Genomic DNA, 18,311 nt, shown 5'->3' with positions numbered 1-18,311 from the left:
CCTCAATGAGCTTTTCACTTTGCTTCATTATTCAGTCTAAAACTGTGATCCCTCGACTAATTTTTAGCCATGCTGAGATAGGAGGGCAATTGTTAAAAATTGAATTTAACCATGACTGGCTCTATCTAAGCCAAACAGAATTTAAATGACGAGTGTATAACATGGAACCGTGTGAGTGTGGGGTGTCGGCGTGCGTGCTCGTGTGTGTTTATTTGTACATGTGATGTGCTGATTGAGTAGCAGCATTAAAGGGCTGCTTTGTTTTTGTTTTTTTTTTCCTGAGAAATGTTTTCTGAGTGTTTATCAACAAGGTTGGAGATACAGAGCAGAAAATGGCTGCTGGTTAACAACCCGGGCAGGCTGCGTGGGTTTGATAATGGTTATGATTCGTTTTTTTTTCCTCTAGTTTCTTCTTCGTTTCCCCCAAGTGGGAGTGAAACACAATCGGGTGAGTGTGAGAGATGCTATTGTTCGTCTGGGAGGTTCTCCTGCTTTCTCTCCGCTCCTGCTCTGCTCGGCACTGATTACAACCTTGCATCCTGGTCCAGCTCTTGACTCTCTGCTCTGCAGCTCTTCGTCCTGGGGGATTCCTCGCTCTAGGACTGTCCAGCTTCCCGACCACCACACACTCACCACACACACACACACGCACCAACTCTGGCACGTTCAGGGTGTCTGGCACACTAACACACATGGACACACACCCACTCAGGCATGTATGGACGCACGTATATCTGCACACGCAGTCACACAAACACGCTCACACATACAGTGGGCCCGGGCCAGGCGGGTTTGGCAGCGACTGTAGACTGGGCCTGTGGAGAGATCTTTACGGAGCATGCAGAGCCCATCTGTGGCTGCTCCTCAGTGATGGGAGGCAGCTGGCTGTGTGTGCATGTGTTTGTGTGTGTGTATGTGTGTGTGTGTGTGTGTGTTGTGCCGGGGCCAGGGAAGAAACTAGGGGAGGAGGAAAGAGGCTTGTGTGTGTTTGGGTCACAGAGCAACCCCAGAATGAGGGCTAAACTCAAGCTGAAACTGACCCAAGCTCTCTCGTCTAGCCAAGCCAAATCTTCCTCCTCTCCTCTTCTCTTCTCTCCTCCTAGCCCTCCAGCTGGAAGAGCTCAGTCCCTGGGCTCCAGGATGAATAAGTGGAGACGCAGAGAGCAACAGTCTGGGCCTTCTCTTGCTGTCAGTGATACCGTGGATGACGTTCAATCACAACCGCATACACCCATACTCGCTTAACTCCCCTGCTCTTAGAGAGGGATGGGCTCGGCATTGATGGAAGCCACAGAGGCCATAAGAAGAAACAGATTATGCTCTTTCTCCTCCCTAATGACTTCTGACACTCCTCTCGCTCAACAGTCCTCTTCAGCCTGTTCGTCCACTTCTGTCCTCCTTGTGGCAAGGCCATCTGGGTGTCATCTTGTTAGCTCATTATGGCCGCCAACGGTGCGATGCTAACCCCTCATGTGACAGTGATCGAGGGCAAGCATACTGAGCTTGTTTGGTGAACACGAGAGGTGTGTGTCAGCTGTGTGCTTGTGTGTGTGTGTGTGTGTGTGCGTGTGTGTGTGCGTGTGTGTGTGTTGTAACTCGCCTGTGTGCAACTGTTATGAGTCACGCTGAATCTGATTTGCTGTGCATGCCAGGCTGTTGACTGAGCTAACTGAAGCTAGTGTGTGTTTGTCTGTGTCTGTGAGAGAGAGAGGGTGTCTGTGTTCACACGTACAAAAGCCGTTCTCTGTGGGGTGGAATTCAGGATATTCTGTCTGTCTTTTTTGCCTCTGACATCTTCATTTATGTCCCTCTAATGAGGACAGCCCGGAGGGAAAATACAGCGCTTTCTGCTTTTCAGCAAGTCACTGTTGCCAAGTCTGGCCTACTGGAGTTTAAATGAAACTTGGATTAGGTTTATAGTTTATCCAATACCACTACCCGTTGGCGAGTTTGTCCTGCTTTTCTATAATAAGGGTCAAATCCTTCCTGCTTTGCTAAACAGTTCTGGAGCCAGATGGGCCTTGTTTTGCTTAATTTCAGGATCCTTGTGTTTGTTCGTGTGTCCCTCTATGTGTGTGTGTGTGTGTGGCCCGCACTAGCTCTGAGGCGACTTGTTTACTGTGTTTGACATGTGAGGAAATCGGCGTGTGTACACTTCGGGGCGTGTGTTTATGTATGTGTGTTTATCGTCAGGCCTTCCTAAGAACATCTGCCCCTGCGACAGCCTGACAGAAGCCAGCTACATATACAAGCAATCGGGGTTCAGCTGCTGGCCACAAGCGCGGACCTGTGACCAGTTCACCTTCCCACGGCCCTGCTTCCAATGCTAGAGGGATACGGTTCGGACTGGTCTCAGATCTGTTCGTCATATAGCTGACAGTTCAGATGGCCTGACAGCATTATAGATGTGGCAAATTTCCCGGGAGCCTTACAAACACACTGACAGTTTGAGGATTCGTGCCTTTCTCCCAAATATGAAATGATCACACTGTGTCAACAGCGCTCAGTGGAACTTAACCACATATCAAGAGCGAAGCCATTTCAGAAGCTGCTATTTGAATGTTTCCATTGTGAGCCTGAGCGAGCATGTGGCTCTATCTTGATGGATCTGAGAGCAGTTTAAGGCTGAAACAGTCCCTGCTAGCAGACAATTATTTAATATTGATTGACTTGAAGGAGACCAGGATGTGTTTGTAGCCTGTGATTACACAAAACATAGACTGCCTCAGGCGAGTGAAGCTTTAAATCCCCACTGCTATATTACACAAGAGCTCAGCTACAATACTCTTTGCATAACGCAGCTTTGTGTTCTTTACAGACTTAAGTGTAACCCTGTCGTGTGGGTGAATTACTGTAGTGTTTCACGAGGAGCCATAAAATCTGTCCGATCTGTAAGCCTATGGAGTATTGATTGAAACGGCTGTAAATATGGGTGCGGTGTGGAAAGTGGCATCTGTAATAACAGGAGGGAAGCAGCCACACTGATTTGGTGGATAATGTAAGAGAGAAATGATAATTGGTGAGGGAACACTTTTCCTGGCGTGATAATTACCACGCTGATAGCGAGGGGAATAGAGTACCTGTTGTGGTGGTGATTGTGCGTGGGGTGTGTGTGTGCATGTGTGTTTGTTTTTACATGGTGCGCTCGTACGCTTTTAAAGGGCAGAGAGAGAGAGTGATCAACTGTGCGGCTGCAGAAACGAGACAGGAAGAAGTAGTAGTACCTGCATCCGGGCCGTTGGCATGTTCCCCTGGTAGAGATGGATTGCCCTGTATATGTAGTTGAGGATAATTGATTTTAATTGATATGTATGGCATGTTCATGCTGCTGCTCAGGAGGAACAAATCAATTTGACACCATGCTGTTGATATGAGTCGTCTCTGCCTCTTTCTCTCACAGTTCCTGTGTCTCGGGTCCATTCATTCGGCGATCGAGGCTGCCTGCCAGTGCAATGCTTGGGGCAGAGGCCTGAGTTGACTGGACGGGGGTGGAGAACACAGGGGGGAAGGGCTGGTTTGAGGCTCTGTAAGGGGCTTTGAGTGGGCCTTGGTGTAGGCGGCGTTTTATATGAAAGTCGGTGAGGGCAAGGCTTGAATAGGGATGGCTGGGAAGTTGGGCTGGGAAGGTCCAGAATGCACCCCACAGTGCTTTTGTGCGGGCTCACATCCGTGTGTGTGTGTGTGTATGTGTGTGTGTGTGTGTGTGTGTGTGTGTGTGTGTGTGTGTGTGTCTGTGAGAAGGAGGAGGTGGTGGTGGTTGGGGGGTGTAGCATATGTGAGATCATGTGCTCATATTCACCAGTGGAATGTAAAAAGAAAGAGGAGGGGGCTCTCCTCTCGCCTCTCTTTTCCTCTGCTTCGTTGTTTTCTGTTCTCTCTCCGCTGTGCTGCAGCGTAGGTCTGTTTGTATAAGCTCTTTACAGGATTGAGCACGCTGTGGAGCCATCCAGATGAAACAAAACCAACCTCATTTGGTTGTTTTGAAAATGATTCTCTTTATTTGTTTAGTTCAGTCGGATCCACCTCGTTTGACATGAGGGGAATAAAGGCTCTCTCACGTTCAGGGTGATTTCCCAGAAACATCGTTTGTATCTGCACGGCTCTTCCTCTGTGCACTCAAACTTCTTTCATCAACAGGTCTTATAAAGTCTCCAGACAACATGAATGAAAGATGCAATTCAACCTCCCTTTTCCCCCCTTTTTTCCCTTTTCGACCCCCTCAAAAGTACAATAATCTTCAGTCACTCGTCTCCTCCTCTCCATTGCGTGGCTGTGTGTAGCACCGGAGTGGCGCTGATTAAGCCAACAGAGAGACAAACGGGAGACAAAGTCCCAGCCCACCAGTTTAGTTTCACATCCTGGACTGGAGCTGGGCCGCAGCTTGCCAAGTGGAGGGCTTTTAAACTGGGCTAAACACTAATTGCTGCCCTATTTCTTTTATGTTGCTTCTTTCCCATCTGCGATGGCGCTTCCAGACCTCCACAGCAGCCAGAGCCTCATTATAGCAGACAGTTAACAAAGGCTGGGAAACAGAAGCGGAGAATTCACTTAGGATAGCTATCTAACCGCCAAATAGGAGGCCTGCTCGGAAAATTGAATCAATGACAGGGGCCGGCTTGTGATTAAATCCTTTAGGGATATTAAGATATTAAGATTTTGGAAATCTTAATTATTCATCTAAATTGTTGCAGCTCGCTTTGATAATCAAATAAATGGGCTGTAAAACTGGAAAGTGCGGTGTGAGGCTCATTGTTTTATTTGTGAGGTAGGGCTTTTAAGTTTTTTTTTTCTTTTAACACTTTTGAAACAGAACATTATGAACAAAAAAGTTGCCAACAATTTTCCTACAAAGAAACTAGAAAATAGAAAACACCTACTTGTTGAGTGAATCAAATCAAGATTTAATTTTGATGTTTGCCTGATCTTTCTTTTTTACCCCTCTGGTTTCACGCTTGTTTTTCTGTAGGTGTTTTTTTTGTGTGTGTAGAAAGGGGAGGGGTGTGGGGGTGGTGATGGTGATGGGGAGGATGGAGAAGGGGGGATGAGAGAAAACAGAATGAGGGAAATGTTGAAGAGGTGAATGAGAGGGAAGGATAAAGCCAGAGGGAATGAGATTGGGGAGCAGAAATAGAGGGGGCTGAGATTGGGGGGGGCAGAGGGAGGAATAGAGAGAAGGTGGGGGGGAGAAGGGGTGGTCAGCAACAAAGCCTAACGTTGCCATGGAAACTTGTTTATGCCTCACTGATGCATCTTGTAGATCCAATTAGAGACTGATTGTGTCCATGACTTCATAGACACGTGCGTGTACTCGGGCATGGTGAACACGCGCGCGCGTGCACACACACGCACACGCATGAAAACATATGTAGGCTTATGTACAAACATGCACACACACAAATATACGCACACATATGAGCACATGCAGAGTGTTTCCCCTGAAAACCAGCAAATTGTTGGGAGAGGTAGGACAAAGGATACCCCACATTCTCTCCCTTATCGGCCCTCAAATTACCGCATACCCCTCCCCTCACCCCCCAGCCCTCGCCTCACCCCCCAGCCCTCGCCTCACCCCCGTGAGCATCAGACAATAGTGGGGAAATAACGTCTCACCCGCTTCCAAGCATTGTGCGAGAGCCTCTATCCGCCCATGCTTTCATGACATCATATTCAGCAAAAAAAAAAAAAAAAAGAAGAAGTGGGGGTTGACAGACAGGATTTTGACCATTTTGCAAATTTCATTTTACATTTATCTCTTTAGTGAATGAAGTCATTTATTTGGTAATGCCCCTGTCCAAGAAGAATGCCCATGAATGTTGAAAAGGCCTTAATCCAATCATGTTCATTTTCATGGGGGGTATTTCTTCAGAAAATGGGACTTTTTAAATGATCGTTTCTTACAATGGCTGGCCGTTTGCCAGTGTTTAACATCAGAGGAGGAGGGATGGTGATCATAAGCGCCCCCCCCCCCCACACACACACACACACTCACACACTCCTCTATCAGTCTCTTTCAGGAGGCATCACAGTCCTCCCTTCCCCGGGCCAGTCTGAAGAGTCAGTTATTTAGTGGTGAAATGATGTGTGTGATGATGAAATGAGGGGCTGTAGATAAGGTGAGATTACACTCTGAGAGAAAAAGAAGGGAGAGACGGAGAGAGACAGAGAGGGGCCCGGCCCCTGATGTCTTGTTAAAACGTGAGGGATCAGAAAGAACAACAAATGCATTGCGCGCTGCTAAATCCTGCTTAAATCCGCTGGCATGGGCAGATCTAGCAGATAGCCCCGCTGCTGTGCTCACTGTCTGCGACCACAACACACACTCACACACACACACACACACACGTACATAAACACACCCGTGGTCAGTCCGGCTGTCTGGGTTAATGCTTGGCTAACTGGGACAGCAGAGCTGAACCATGTTGACATTTTAAGCCTCAAACAAGTCCAGAACAATGATTCAGCCCGCCTGCCCCCCTCCATCAGTCCGCAACCTCAGCCCATTTTGCTGACCGACTAGCACACATACACACACATGCAGACCTGCATAAACATACACACCACTGACCAAACACACTGCAAGCACTCAGTGTACCCCCCCCCGCCCTCCTGTCTTCACACACACACTTACACACGCACACTGGGTCTCCTCCTGTTCCCCACCTTTAGTGAATAAAAGAGAACAAGAGCTGATCTGATTGAGTTGGCAGCAGAGAGCGAGGTGGAGAGGTACAGTAAGGCCAGATGGATTATCTTAATCCTCCAGTGGATGATCATGGCAGAGCGAAGATGAACCAGGAAGCCTTAACCTCCCAGCTGACCCCTGTGCATTGTTTTCCCTCTAGAAACTCTGACCTCTGAAGTAGAGGCAGTGTAGATATTATGTTGAAGCACAGGTTTTATGTGGAACTCCAAATATATGAAAAAAGAATCCGTGGCATTCTTTGGATGTAATCCTATCCGTAGCCATTTCTGTGGCAGCCATTTTGTGTTTGGCCATCTTGTTGCCTTCCTTGCAAACTTTTGGTATGCTTTGAATCGGATCCAAGTATGAAAAGGAACTTTAGGGGATTTGTGTGAAATGCTCTGTCGACTAACACTGAGCAATGTCAAGCTGCTACATGTAGTGTTTTTGTGTGGCCAAATTAACTACACTCTGCCTAAAAGCACATGCCAGACAAATCTAAACCCATAACTCCCGTAGCTCAAAGTATTAAGACTGTATAAACTATCATTGAATTATGTGGCTGCTTTTCCAGACTTCCTCTATTATATGTTAGTAACAGTTTGTCTTTTTTTTCTCACCCCACAGGTTTCTGGCTGGAAAAGGCCTGGTGATCTACCCAGACATCGGGGACAAGCTGGACATCATCTGTCCCAAAGCGGACCAAGGCAGAGAGTATGAGTACTACAAGCTGTACCTGGTGAAGAAGGAGCAGGCGGAGAGCTGCAGTACAGTCCTTGATCCTAATGTCCTGGTCAACTGTAACAAGCCCGAGAAGGACATCAAGTTCACCATCAAATTCCAGGAGTTCAGCCCCAACTACATGGGCCTGGAGTTCAAGAGGAACGTCAACTACTACATCACCTGTAAGTTTATCGTAAAAGATGATTTATTATTCATATTTAGCTTTTTAACCTTCATTTAACCAGAGAAGCCCGACTGAACAATCTGAATAATAATCTGCTTCACACCCACTTACACACAGTCACACCTGGGAGTTTCCTAGTAAAAACTGTATTTTAATGGCCGCCGCAGCAGCTCTGTAGCAACCAGTGGCTTGTGACATGACGTGCCTTGCTTATGGCGAGGTGGTATTGTGTGTTTTCGGTGTGGACGTTTTCCCTGTTAGTGCAGGACTCAAACTAATAACCCAAACTGCATGTGCAATGTTTTCTTTCTTTCATTTTGAAGCCCGTGTTTGGGGTAAAAAAAATCTTCAGTGGTCATACTACATTTATTTGCGTTTTGTATTTACGTATTATTTTGATGTTTGCACTTTAGTATATCCATTTGATGCTTTAGCATCAAATTATATCAAATTTTAGAATAAAAACTGATTTTTTTTCAATTGCTTTCAATTAATTGCATGTGTAACCTGGAGAGTCTTTTAGTCAGTGCACAGCAGGTCAGATAGATATACAATAATGTAAAATTTTCCACAGAGGAGGGAACAAGTTTCCAGTGGCACATGAATAATGAACGAATATATATTTGGATTTACATGTAGCTTTCCATTTTCCCTGTAATTAGCACCAAATTATATTTTTATTTCCAGGAAAACTCCTGAAAAATGTAGAAAGAGCTTATTCTTCATAATAATTACTTTTACTTATGATACTATTTGTACATTTTGCTGTTCCTTTACTTGAGTGAAATTTTGAAAGTAGCATCTTTGTTTGTAATTGATTTTTCTTTGTGGTGTTACTAAAGTTTTACTTTAGTTTTAGCTTTAACTGAAAATGTTTCAAGTCTAACTCCAGTAAAATCAAAAAACTCTCTGACATACCCTGATGGGTCTGTAGATTCCTTTGCTGCCTTCAAGAAACTCCATCGATATTTAGTTAGTGTAAATCACGATACAGCACAAACCAAACTGTCAAAGCGACAACCAAAAGTTCACAAGCGTGAGTTCGACGACAGACCTGAGCGTGCTGACACACGGGTAGTTCTCCCTGCACAGCTGAACACACTGAGTTCAAGGTGAAGAGTGAGAGAGGTCTGAAGAAGAGTTCAGAGTGTTGAGTCACAGACTGAACATTCTAGAACAGAACTCATGTCACACATTCCAGAAGGTCACCAAGGAAACGCTTTAATCAAATATCCTGTCATTCAGTAAAGCGTCAAACCAGCCTTACAACACCACTGTGAAATCATGCATACACAATATATGAAACAATTTGGTCATCACAACCCGGCTGATCATTACATAGCAACATTTTGTTACGCAGCAAAATCCATTGCTGTGCTTTGCTGTAAAGAATAAGGCTGATGATGGTCTATATTTTTATAACTGTCAACGAAAACACCAAAACCAACAATGATTATCTCACAAACACAAATTACTATTATTATCTTTGCGATAGACCTCTATAGCTGTCCAAAACCTATTAAAAATACATCAGTGAGCCTCAGTGCTGCACTGGGTGACATGTACCTTCTGCAAAATGTACTTAACACTGTAGTTTATTTTGAGTGAATCCCACATACAATGTGCTGACACCATAAATACAAGCCGAAGGCACCGAATGTGTATAAATCTGAAAATAGTTTGAGTAACGCTAAAACCAGCGGTGCCTGGCTGTTTTAGAAAATCATTCTTCTTTAAAAATGTATCTCTAAAAACAAAGCTATATATTTGTAACCTGATTTGAAAGATTTAGAGCCTCAGAAGGGACAGAGAGGCTTAGGGGGCTGTCTCAGACAGGGTGGGGAATTCAGAAGGTATTTCAACACAGACTGGTGTGTTGTTGTTTTTGGTCTTTTAATTGGATTTGTTAATGCCGTTTATCCGTCTTGTTAGCTCGGTAGCTGCAGAAGCTCACACTCTGTGGCTCACGTTAGTAATGCAAAAGACAGTGTTATTCTAGACGTTACTTAGGCCTCATGTCATTTTTTTTCTTCAGTTAGTCATTTCCTGGAATGCCATAAACAGTTTTCTAAAATTATAACATGTGTTGTGGTTGATCCGGTCTGAGGATACAGTCAGCTGGGGGCTCTGCCGCATCTGTAATTGATTCCTCTCTGAATCGATGAAATGATCAGAGATGATCCTGACATTAGAGATGTAATGTTGAAACAATCATGCAATAAGCTTTTCCTTAAGAGCTGCTGGCATTGTGAGAAATTAGTACAGGCTCTGCAAGGCCAGTAGAAAAACATCGATCCACCACCAATATACTCTTAAGAAGCATAATATATAATACTGTTACATCTACTGTGACATAATGAACCTTTCAGTATGTTTAAATAACCTTTCGACTTTTTTAATCTCATTTTTTCCGCAAATAATAATACTTCCTTGGATGATTTAACTTCATATCTTTCTGAAATGCGTAAGAAGATATAAAGTTAAATTTCTCCTGTCGTAAAATAAAAACAAGCTCCGGTATGTTTTGCTCTCACAAAATAGCTTCTTTATATCATCTCCCTGTGAGGGAAAAGTCCACACTAAATTAAATAACACATATGTTTTTCTTTTGATCTGCGGCAGTTCAATCGATATTTGTGAACTCTCCCTCAAAGCCAGAATGTGGGGAAGCATGAAGCTTGTGATGTTATCAAGCGACAATTTTTTTGGGGGGCCGCTGCCGTGGCAGCATATCATGTGGACTTTAAGAAATATTTCTTTGAGCTTTATTACACCCACATGTCTTTAGAAAACACCTTGGGCATTTTTGGCATCTGCTGAAACTTTTCCTTGCCGGCTGTTAGCGGTGCTGCTCCACATATTGTCTCCTGATTACATCATAAATATTTTAACTAACTCTATCAGTGACATGTGCGTGGGCACGCATCTTTTTCTACAGCGCCATCCAACATCAAAGCAGAAAATCACCAACTTTACTTTAGGTTGAATTTTCTTTTCTACAGCACTCTCCTGCACTTCTGCTGTATAACAGCATCCTTGCTGATCTGTGTGTATTATGCAAGTGTTAAGAATACTTAACACTCACTACATAGTGTTTCAGACTGTGAACTCATAACCAGAGCCAGTTGTAAATCCTTCACAAGGGAAGCTGGTCGTGCAGGATCCAGCCTGATGGTGGATCATTATTAGGCTCATATACTGTAACGTTCTCGCGTCAGCAGTAATCGGATGTAGTATTTGTCTTGGTAGGCTATTATGTTAATGTTGTTGTCCTTTGCAACAGGAAGAGCTTGCTTTATTTATCCCACTGCAGCCTGTGCATAACACACTTCATCTATCATTTAGATAATGGCCATGCGTGATTGCTGGATGTGTGTAATATGTTTGTGTTTTCTTGCGAGAGAAGGAGAGAGACAGCGAGCACCTACACTAAACACACTTTTCCTGCTTTTCCTGTTCGGTAGAGTCCACAGTGTGTGTGTTTATGTGTGTTAGTGTGTGTGTGTTGAGGCCCCTTTAGACCAGCTTATCCCCGCCTAGAAGATGTGAGTGTGTTATCCTACCGTCTCTGCCGGGGATGCGGTCCAGCCGGCCAGCAGAGCGGCGTAAATCTCCTTGGCCTATAAAGACCCGGCTTATCTGACCTGATTAACGGTCAAACGTGTCAGATGCTGTTTGAGACGAGAAGAAGATGCACAGGGAGTGGACATTCCACTGAATCTTCCAGCAGGCGTTTTTCTTGTCCGCACCCGGTCTCCACTCTTGACTCAGCGGCTCCGTTTGTCTTTCATCCCCACCCCACCCCCAAGCCTACTTCTGCTCCTTCCACGGGGTAGAATAAGCAACAAAAGGTGTGGGGTAAAGTAAGCAACAAATGGTGTGTGTGTGTATTTGTTTATGTGTGTGTCCCATGCCTTGGTGTCACTGCAGGGGATCCCGTCCACTCGGTCCCGTCCATCCCAGCCTGACTCTGACAGGAGTCATGGAGGGAGGGGGGTTAAAGGTCAAAACTCGTGGGCAGGGGGTCACGGAAACACAGCAGGGGGTCAGTAATGATAACCCTGCACTGATCTAAACCCCAGACCCAGCACCAGGTTGTGCTGTCCATCAGCACCCCCAGCCCCCATTTACACACACACATATATGTGAACAAACTGGTTGTATATCATTGCGTTGTCTAAACACAGGATATGGAATGAGCTGTTTGTGAGGAAAATGGCTGCGCTGTGTTTAGGGGTTACAGTCAGGAGAGAAGTGATTTTAGACAGGAGGCTTTTAAGGCAAAGGAAATATAATGGAGAAAATGAGCAACAGAGCGGGAAAGAGAGAGAAGGGACAAGCATACACACACACACACACACACACACACACACACACACACACACATATATATATATACAGACAGTCTTTATACGTCCCTAGTGGAGCCAAAAAAAAGTCCCCTCGATTTTCTCTCCCATTCGCCCCTCATTGAAATAATGTACCATGACTGCTTGGTGATATGTTTTCGGTGGTTAGCTGGGCCGGTGAGTCTCTGTTCTATATAAGGGTAAGGCCATGAGGCAGTAAACAGAGGCAGCCTGTCGTCATCCACTCCTCTCCTCCCTTGATTTCTTGTGTAGCGGGCAGGGTAAGCCTGATCCTTCCTGACAGCTGTCACTCTCCATCTCAGTATACCATCGTGGGCTCTGACACACACCGACTTCCCCACCAGAATACTGCTGCAGAGGAGCGCGCGCTGTCTCACCTCCAGAAGAGCCTTAGTGAAATACATAACGCCTGCTCGCAGCAAACTTGTTGTTCTCATTCTCGCTGCTTCTTGTTGTTTGACTTTTCAGGTAATTCCAGTCGAACTTCCTCAACTTTTTTTTTTTGTATTCTGGAAACACAGACTGATAAGCACTTTAATATTCAAGGATAAATTATTAATGGAAAAGCTGTATTTATTTCCTGACTTGTTTAAACACCACGGGTGATAACCCAGTCCTTGGAAAACAATATAAGAAAAATAGGAATATATCTGGCAAACTGCATTCGACACTGTGGGATGATCTTTCTGTGGTGCTCACACCTGACAGGATTAAGGTTAGGAGGTATGTTGCATATCACTAACATTCATGCTCTTTAGCGTGGGCTCTTCTTTTGTATCGCTGTTATTTTTTGCTCTAACATCCTACACATTATGCACACCTCCATCCAAACATCCTCCCCAAGGAGTCGTTGCTTCGTTTGGCAATATACATCCGATACTATCTGCTTCTGCTCTCCAACTCAGCTTCTTCTCCTCTTATTTGCCCTTGGGAGGTTTGAAGGTCAAGTTTGAAAATCCCTGGCCCGGCTGCAGCAGATCACAAGATCCTCCCCTGCCCTACATTTGTGAGGATGTAAACACTCTAACATATGTGCACATGCGCGCTCCCACGCAGGTACTCACGGTAATAATGCAAGTGAGCTCAAGAACATGAACACACAAACACTCGTGCAAGTGGACGCTTTTACACAGTCAAATAAATTTAAGCGCTGACAGGCTCATAGCTCGATTCAAGTGTCAATAACAGTAATCTGATTAGAAAAAAATATGTTAAATGTCATGTTTTAGAGTTTACATAAAATTACCATAATCGTATCGCAAGCCACTTAGAATAAAAGGCAGTTGCATTCATCAGCAGCGCGTTTGAAAAAGACAAAAGTACTTCGATTGTCAGATTATGGAGATAAGTAACTCACACATTTCTAACTCGCAATTAAATGATTTTTTTTTTTTTGTTGAGAAACATTAAATGTTCATATCTGGTAACCTCCCTCTGTAAAACCACACGGAAATATTTTAATTACAAGCAAGAGACACTGTGGATTTTCCCTTTGCATCAATTATGGACTCTCCCACGTACTTGTCATCGGTAAAGAACAAAGGACACGTTGTTTTATTGCACTAAAAATCACTTACAGGACCTGAAATAATGATTAGTATTGTTGGCAAACATTTCTGTCTGTTCTGTATTAAATGGTATGTTATGCTTTAAGAAAACATACAAGCTCAAAAAATGGTTGAAAGAGAATCAGCTGTAATTTGATATCCCATGACTGCAGAGGATACTGTTGTATAAAAATGAGCCATATCATCCAGTCAGTTTGCCAGTGCTGTGTTTTTCATATCGTGAACTCTTAAAGAATCAGACTCACGTAGGACTTCAGTTGTGGACTGACTCGCAGTAACAGTCACTGATGTTACCTTTTAGAGTTTTAAGCAGCTAATCAGGAAGCCTTAACGGATTTCATTTTCAAAGTAAACCCTGCTAACAGGTCGCGTTAGCACCGGTGAAGCAGCATGGCCTGGGATAAGGAGATTTACCCCCCCCCCCCACCTTGTGAGTGCATATAGCCCACTGTTTATTAGAGTGCCAGTGTAATATATGACTTTCTGCTTGCTTTGCAAATCTATCCAGGCTGCCTCTGCTACTTCTCCTTTGGATATTTCATTCAGAGAGGGTTAGCAGGCACAGCGTTATTGTCGCTGGTTATTGCCTTTCGTTTATTACAGAGGAGTTTGTTTAGAGTTCGGGGTGGGGTGGGGGGGTTTGGGCACGTAGGGAGGGGTTGGGAGGTGGGGGAGGTGGACGGTGGGTTGGGGCAACATGAGGATTTTCTTTGAGAGGGGAGGGCTGTTCACGTGTCTGTACAAGTGAATGGTAACCATTGGTTACGGCTGAACCCGTCGCTGCTAGATGAAGCTGATATATTCATTTATTCATCTCAATTAGTCCGCCCCGTGCATCTCCAAACGCAGACACTCATCCCTCCTCGGCTGTGCTCCATGCTTATCTTATTAGAATATTTTATCCTGCGTGCAAGGCCGCCCTCTCTCTCTCTCTCTCTCTTTCTTCTTCTATGTCATCCCTCTCTCCCACTCCTCCAAACATCCTTTTCTCCCTCCATTATTCTCCTCTCACATTTGGAAGTTGTTTATGTGTGTGTGTGTGTGTGTGTGTGTAGGTACTGTGGGAAGTCTGTGTTCAAGTCATTTCTGTTAACTGATAGCTTAGATCTCCTCTCAACACACAGACCACGAGAGACCACAGAGCTAACTCTGCGAAACAACAACACTGTTGATTTTTGTTTTCGTTTTTTTTTCTTCCCCCCCTCTCCACTAACACAAACTCATTTGCTGAATGACTCTTTTCTCTATGAGCGATTTTCAGTTGTTGAAAGTAGCTTCCTGGTTGTCTTTAATTCCATTTGCTATGCAGAAACTGTCTCTGTGGTTTTGCAACCCCAAAATAGCTTCAGGCAAAAGGAGAGGAGACATCTTAAGATTGCTGGGAAGATGCTTGTTTGGAGTAGAGTTCATAGTGATTAGGAAAAGTAAATGTAGGACACGAGAAGATGAGCATCATTGTCCGTGAGGCAAATTGTATTGGACAATGGTGTATAAAAAAGCAAAGCATAAAACAATGACAGCCCATAATCTAAAACACTCTGGGAATGCATATATTCCTTTCCATCTGAGATGTCTGAGGTTGTTTGCCCTCTGCTTTGCCAACAACACATATTCTCAGCGTCTTTCTTCTCTGGCCAATAGCTAAGCTCAAATCACAGCTCTCTGTCTGTCAGACGGAGCTCACTCTCCCTCTCTACCATCCTTAGAACAGTGGTTTCTCTTTTCCAAGGCACACTCTGAAATGGCTTTGTTTTCCGACAGCCATTCAGTGGCACCCTCAGCCTGGGCCTGCCAAGAAGTCCGCCTCCCCGAGCTGGAGCCTGGGCTTGTTTACACAAACTCATCGGAGAAATATGGATGTATAATTATAGAGGTTGTTAGTTTTAATGTCGCATCCTTGCTATGGAAACCACTGCATGCTTGGTCAGCTACGATGAGGGGTGGCTGATGAAACCCTGACCGGGGATGGCGTGAACATTTCTGCGGGAAGCGTTTTGGGGGAGCAAGAGAGAAAAAGAAGCTTCTTGATGGAATCAAATCAGCGCCGAGCAAAGCAAACAAACATGAATCACAAGGCGGTGATAGAGATTGCTGTGGTTGTCCAATGCATAAATACAGAGTCTAAATACTGCTCTGCAGGCCAGGACCAAGCCCGTTTCTGTGAATTCAGCTCAGTGGCAAAATGTCCATGTTCCATTCCAGCACGACCGCAGGCACACAAACACAGTAACAGGAGCAGACAAACACACAAGAGGCGTGTGTGCGCACAAACACACAGGCATAAATAAGCACAAAGCCACATAAGCAAATTCAAATATATATATTTATATATACTCATAAGCTCACACCAGCATGCAAATAGAGGCTCACAAAAAGACACAATAATGCGTTCGCACACGTCCATCCTCCTTCCCCCTGCACAGATTTGCTTGTGTAATAGAAGCTGCTCTATGCATTGTTCATTTATTAGCACTCATTCGAGAGAACCGCAGCTTAGCTGAGCACAAGGTACTTTCAGTCAGCAGTCCCATGGGTATGAGAACATGTGTGCTGTCAGAGTTTGTGCACGCGTACCGTGATGGATGGATAGGTGGATGCTGAAAAGAAAGCTCCATGTCTTCAAATAAATAGGTGTTGTGTTTGAGTTCAGGCTGTGCTGCCTCTCACAGCGAGCTGATGATTTCGTAGATGGCGACGGAACAATTTTACCTCCCGTTCCAAAACCCACAGGTCCAATTTCTTTCTCTCTTTCTGTTCCTCCTCTCTCCCCCCTTTTTTTTTCCTTCTGCAACTTAATCTTTCTCTCTCTCTCCGCCTTCCTATTCCACCTATTTTCTCTCTTCCTTAGATGTTACCCTCCTCTGCCTCCTCCCTCCTGCACAGTGACAGATCCTTCAGGAAATTGTTTCGAGTCTGCCAGACATTTTTGTGTTGTAGCTGTTTATTTGTTCTGGGGGCACAGGGGTCCAGAGCCTCAGTCTCTCTCCGCTCTTGGACTAGGGGTTAAGCTCGCGAACTCTTTCACCGCCCTGCGCCAAAAAACACTGATCCTCGATCAGCTTGGCTTTACCGTGTAACCGATACCAGGGATGAGGATGGAGGAGCACCAGAGAGGATGTAATCAGTGTGTGTGTGTGTGTGCATGTTTGTATATGTGCGTCAGCTGCTGGCTTTGTGTGTATTAGGATGTAATCAGCAGCATTTTCTCTGTGGTCTGCTGTGCTCTCTGATTGGGGTTTTGGCGAATAACAGGGGAAGGGAGGAAAAGCGTGTTTCTTTTCCTGCTTCTTGTGTTGCAGCTCGGCCTCAGAGCTGGAGAAGCCTCCGCTGTGGTTTGGAGCCCTGCTCGGAGCCCTGGCACTTTACACATCAGCTACATCAGACTCTCTATCTATTATATATCTGTCTGTCTCTGTGTCACCATGTGTCTCTCAGAGTCTGTGTGTGTGTGTGTGTGTGTGTGTGTGTCTGTGTGTCTGTGTGCATTAGAGCTGCACTGACTTGGGTCCCATCGTGGCTGCAGTCAGCTTTGTTCATTCGCCTCTATGTTAGCAGGTACAGGGGATTCCCCCAGGGTTTAGGCACATAGGCTCACACATACAGTATCACACAGACACAGACACACACACACACACACACATGCACTGTCACCGGGACACGTGTACAGCCCCACACCTGCGCACTGTCCTCTCTCTCTTCCTCTGTGTCTCTGCCTTTGTACTGTCTCTTGCAGATTTTGTTTTTGCGGACAACAGATGGGATGAAATCAACCCTCCCTTCTATAACAAGTACAGTCTCTGTCTGTCTCTGACATCTCTCTCTCTCCATCCGTCCACCTCTCTGTCTTTACTGCCTGTCTTCGCTTTTATCTCACTAGTGCTGAAACATTTCGTCAACTATCAACTATTTTCTCGAGGCATTTAGCGAGAAAAAAAAAAATCCTAAACGTTCCCCAAAGGCTCCAAAACATGAAGATTTGCTGCTGCTAAATGACTGTAAATTGAATGTATCTGGGTTTTGGACCAGTGATTTGACATTTGTGTTCTGGGAGATCGTGAAAGCTGTTTTTCATTATTTTCTGGCATTTTATAGACTAAACACTGAACAAGTTAATCCAAAAAAATAATCTACACGTCAAAAATGGTTAGCCTTAGCCCTGAATCTTTCCCTTTTTGTTTTGCTCTGACCCGATCATCATGCAGGCGTTAGCATTAGCCCGAGGGCAGTTTTCTCACCTGAGCCTCAACGCCTGCCTTGTCCCTCCTCGCTTGTCGCAACACTTTACCGTTCCCTCTGACTTAGAGCACTTCATTGGGTTTGTTTCGCATTTGAGATGGGAAGCGCTGAGCCCGCAGTAAGAGTTATTGTTTGTTTGTTTGTTTGTTTCCCATCTTTGATGTTTGTTGTTGTGCATGAGGAACACGGGGCTGGCTCAGTTGTCATAACTCTCTTCTGGAGGCCAGATTGAAAAGGTCAGTGAAAATGAAGCTCTTCTCTCCACAGAGGATGAATGGATGCAGTGTAAGAGTTCCACACAGACACAGGCGAGCGTTGCACACATGCACACACGCTTAGAGATCTAAACACATTTGCATAAATGCACACAGGAACACACACACACACATGGTCCCTGCAAGCACATTTTTTACGTGCACCAGCATGAGCAGCGAGTTTCTGTGAGGATATTTCGGCCTCCGCTGTTCACGTTCGTTAACTTGTTCCAGGGCCTCGGCTCTGGTTTCCCTCAGGGGGGAGTTTGCTCACAGATTAGCTCTTTAGTCAGT

General features: G+C 45.0%; 1 protein-coding gene across 1 annotated transcript in view; it reads left to right on the top strand.

The window, feature by feature from the left end:
- The window catches only part of efnb1 (ephrin-B1), a 56,168-nt gene that overhangs the window by 17,830 nt on the left and 20,027 nt on the right, over window positions 1-18,311 (top strand). The window contains exon 2 of the mRNA XM_041048400.1: window positions 7,310-7,587. Coding sequence (XP_040904334.1) covers window positions 7,310-7,587 — 278 coding nt within the window. The remainder of the gene's footprint in view (window positions 1-7,309; window positions 7,588-18,311) is intronic.

This window comes from Toxotes jaculatrix, chromosome 10, assembly GCF_017976425.1.
Source record: "Toxotes jaculatrix isolate fToxJac2 chromosome 10, fToxJac2.pri, whole genome shotgun sequence".
Taxonomy (NCBI): Eukaryota; Metazoa; Chordata; class Actinopteri; family Toxotidae; genus Toxotes; species Toxotes jaculatrix.
The sequence above is the reverse complement of the archived record's forward strand: the minus strand, read 5'-3'. Positions and strand labels throughout refer to the sequence as shown.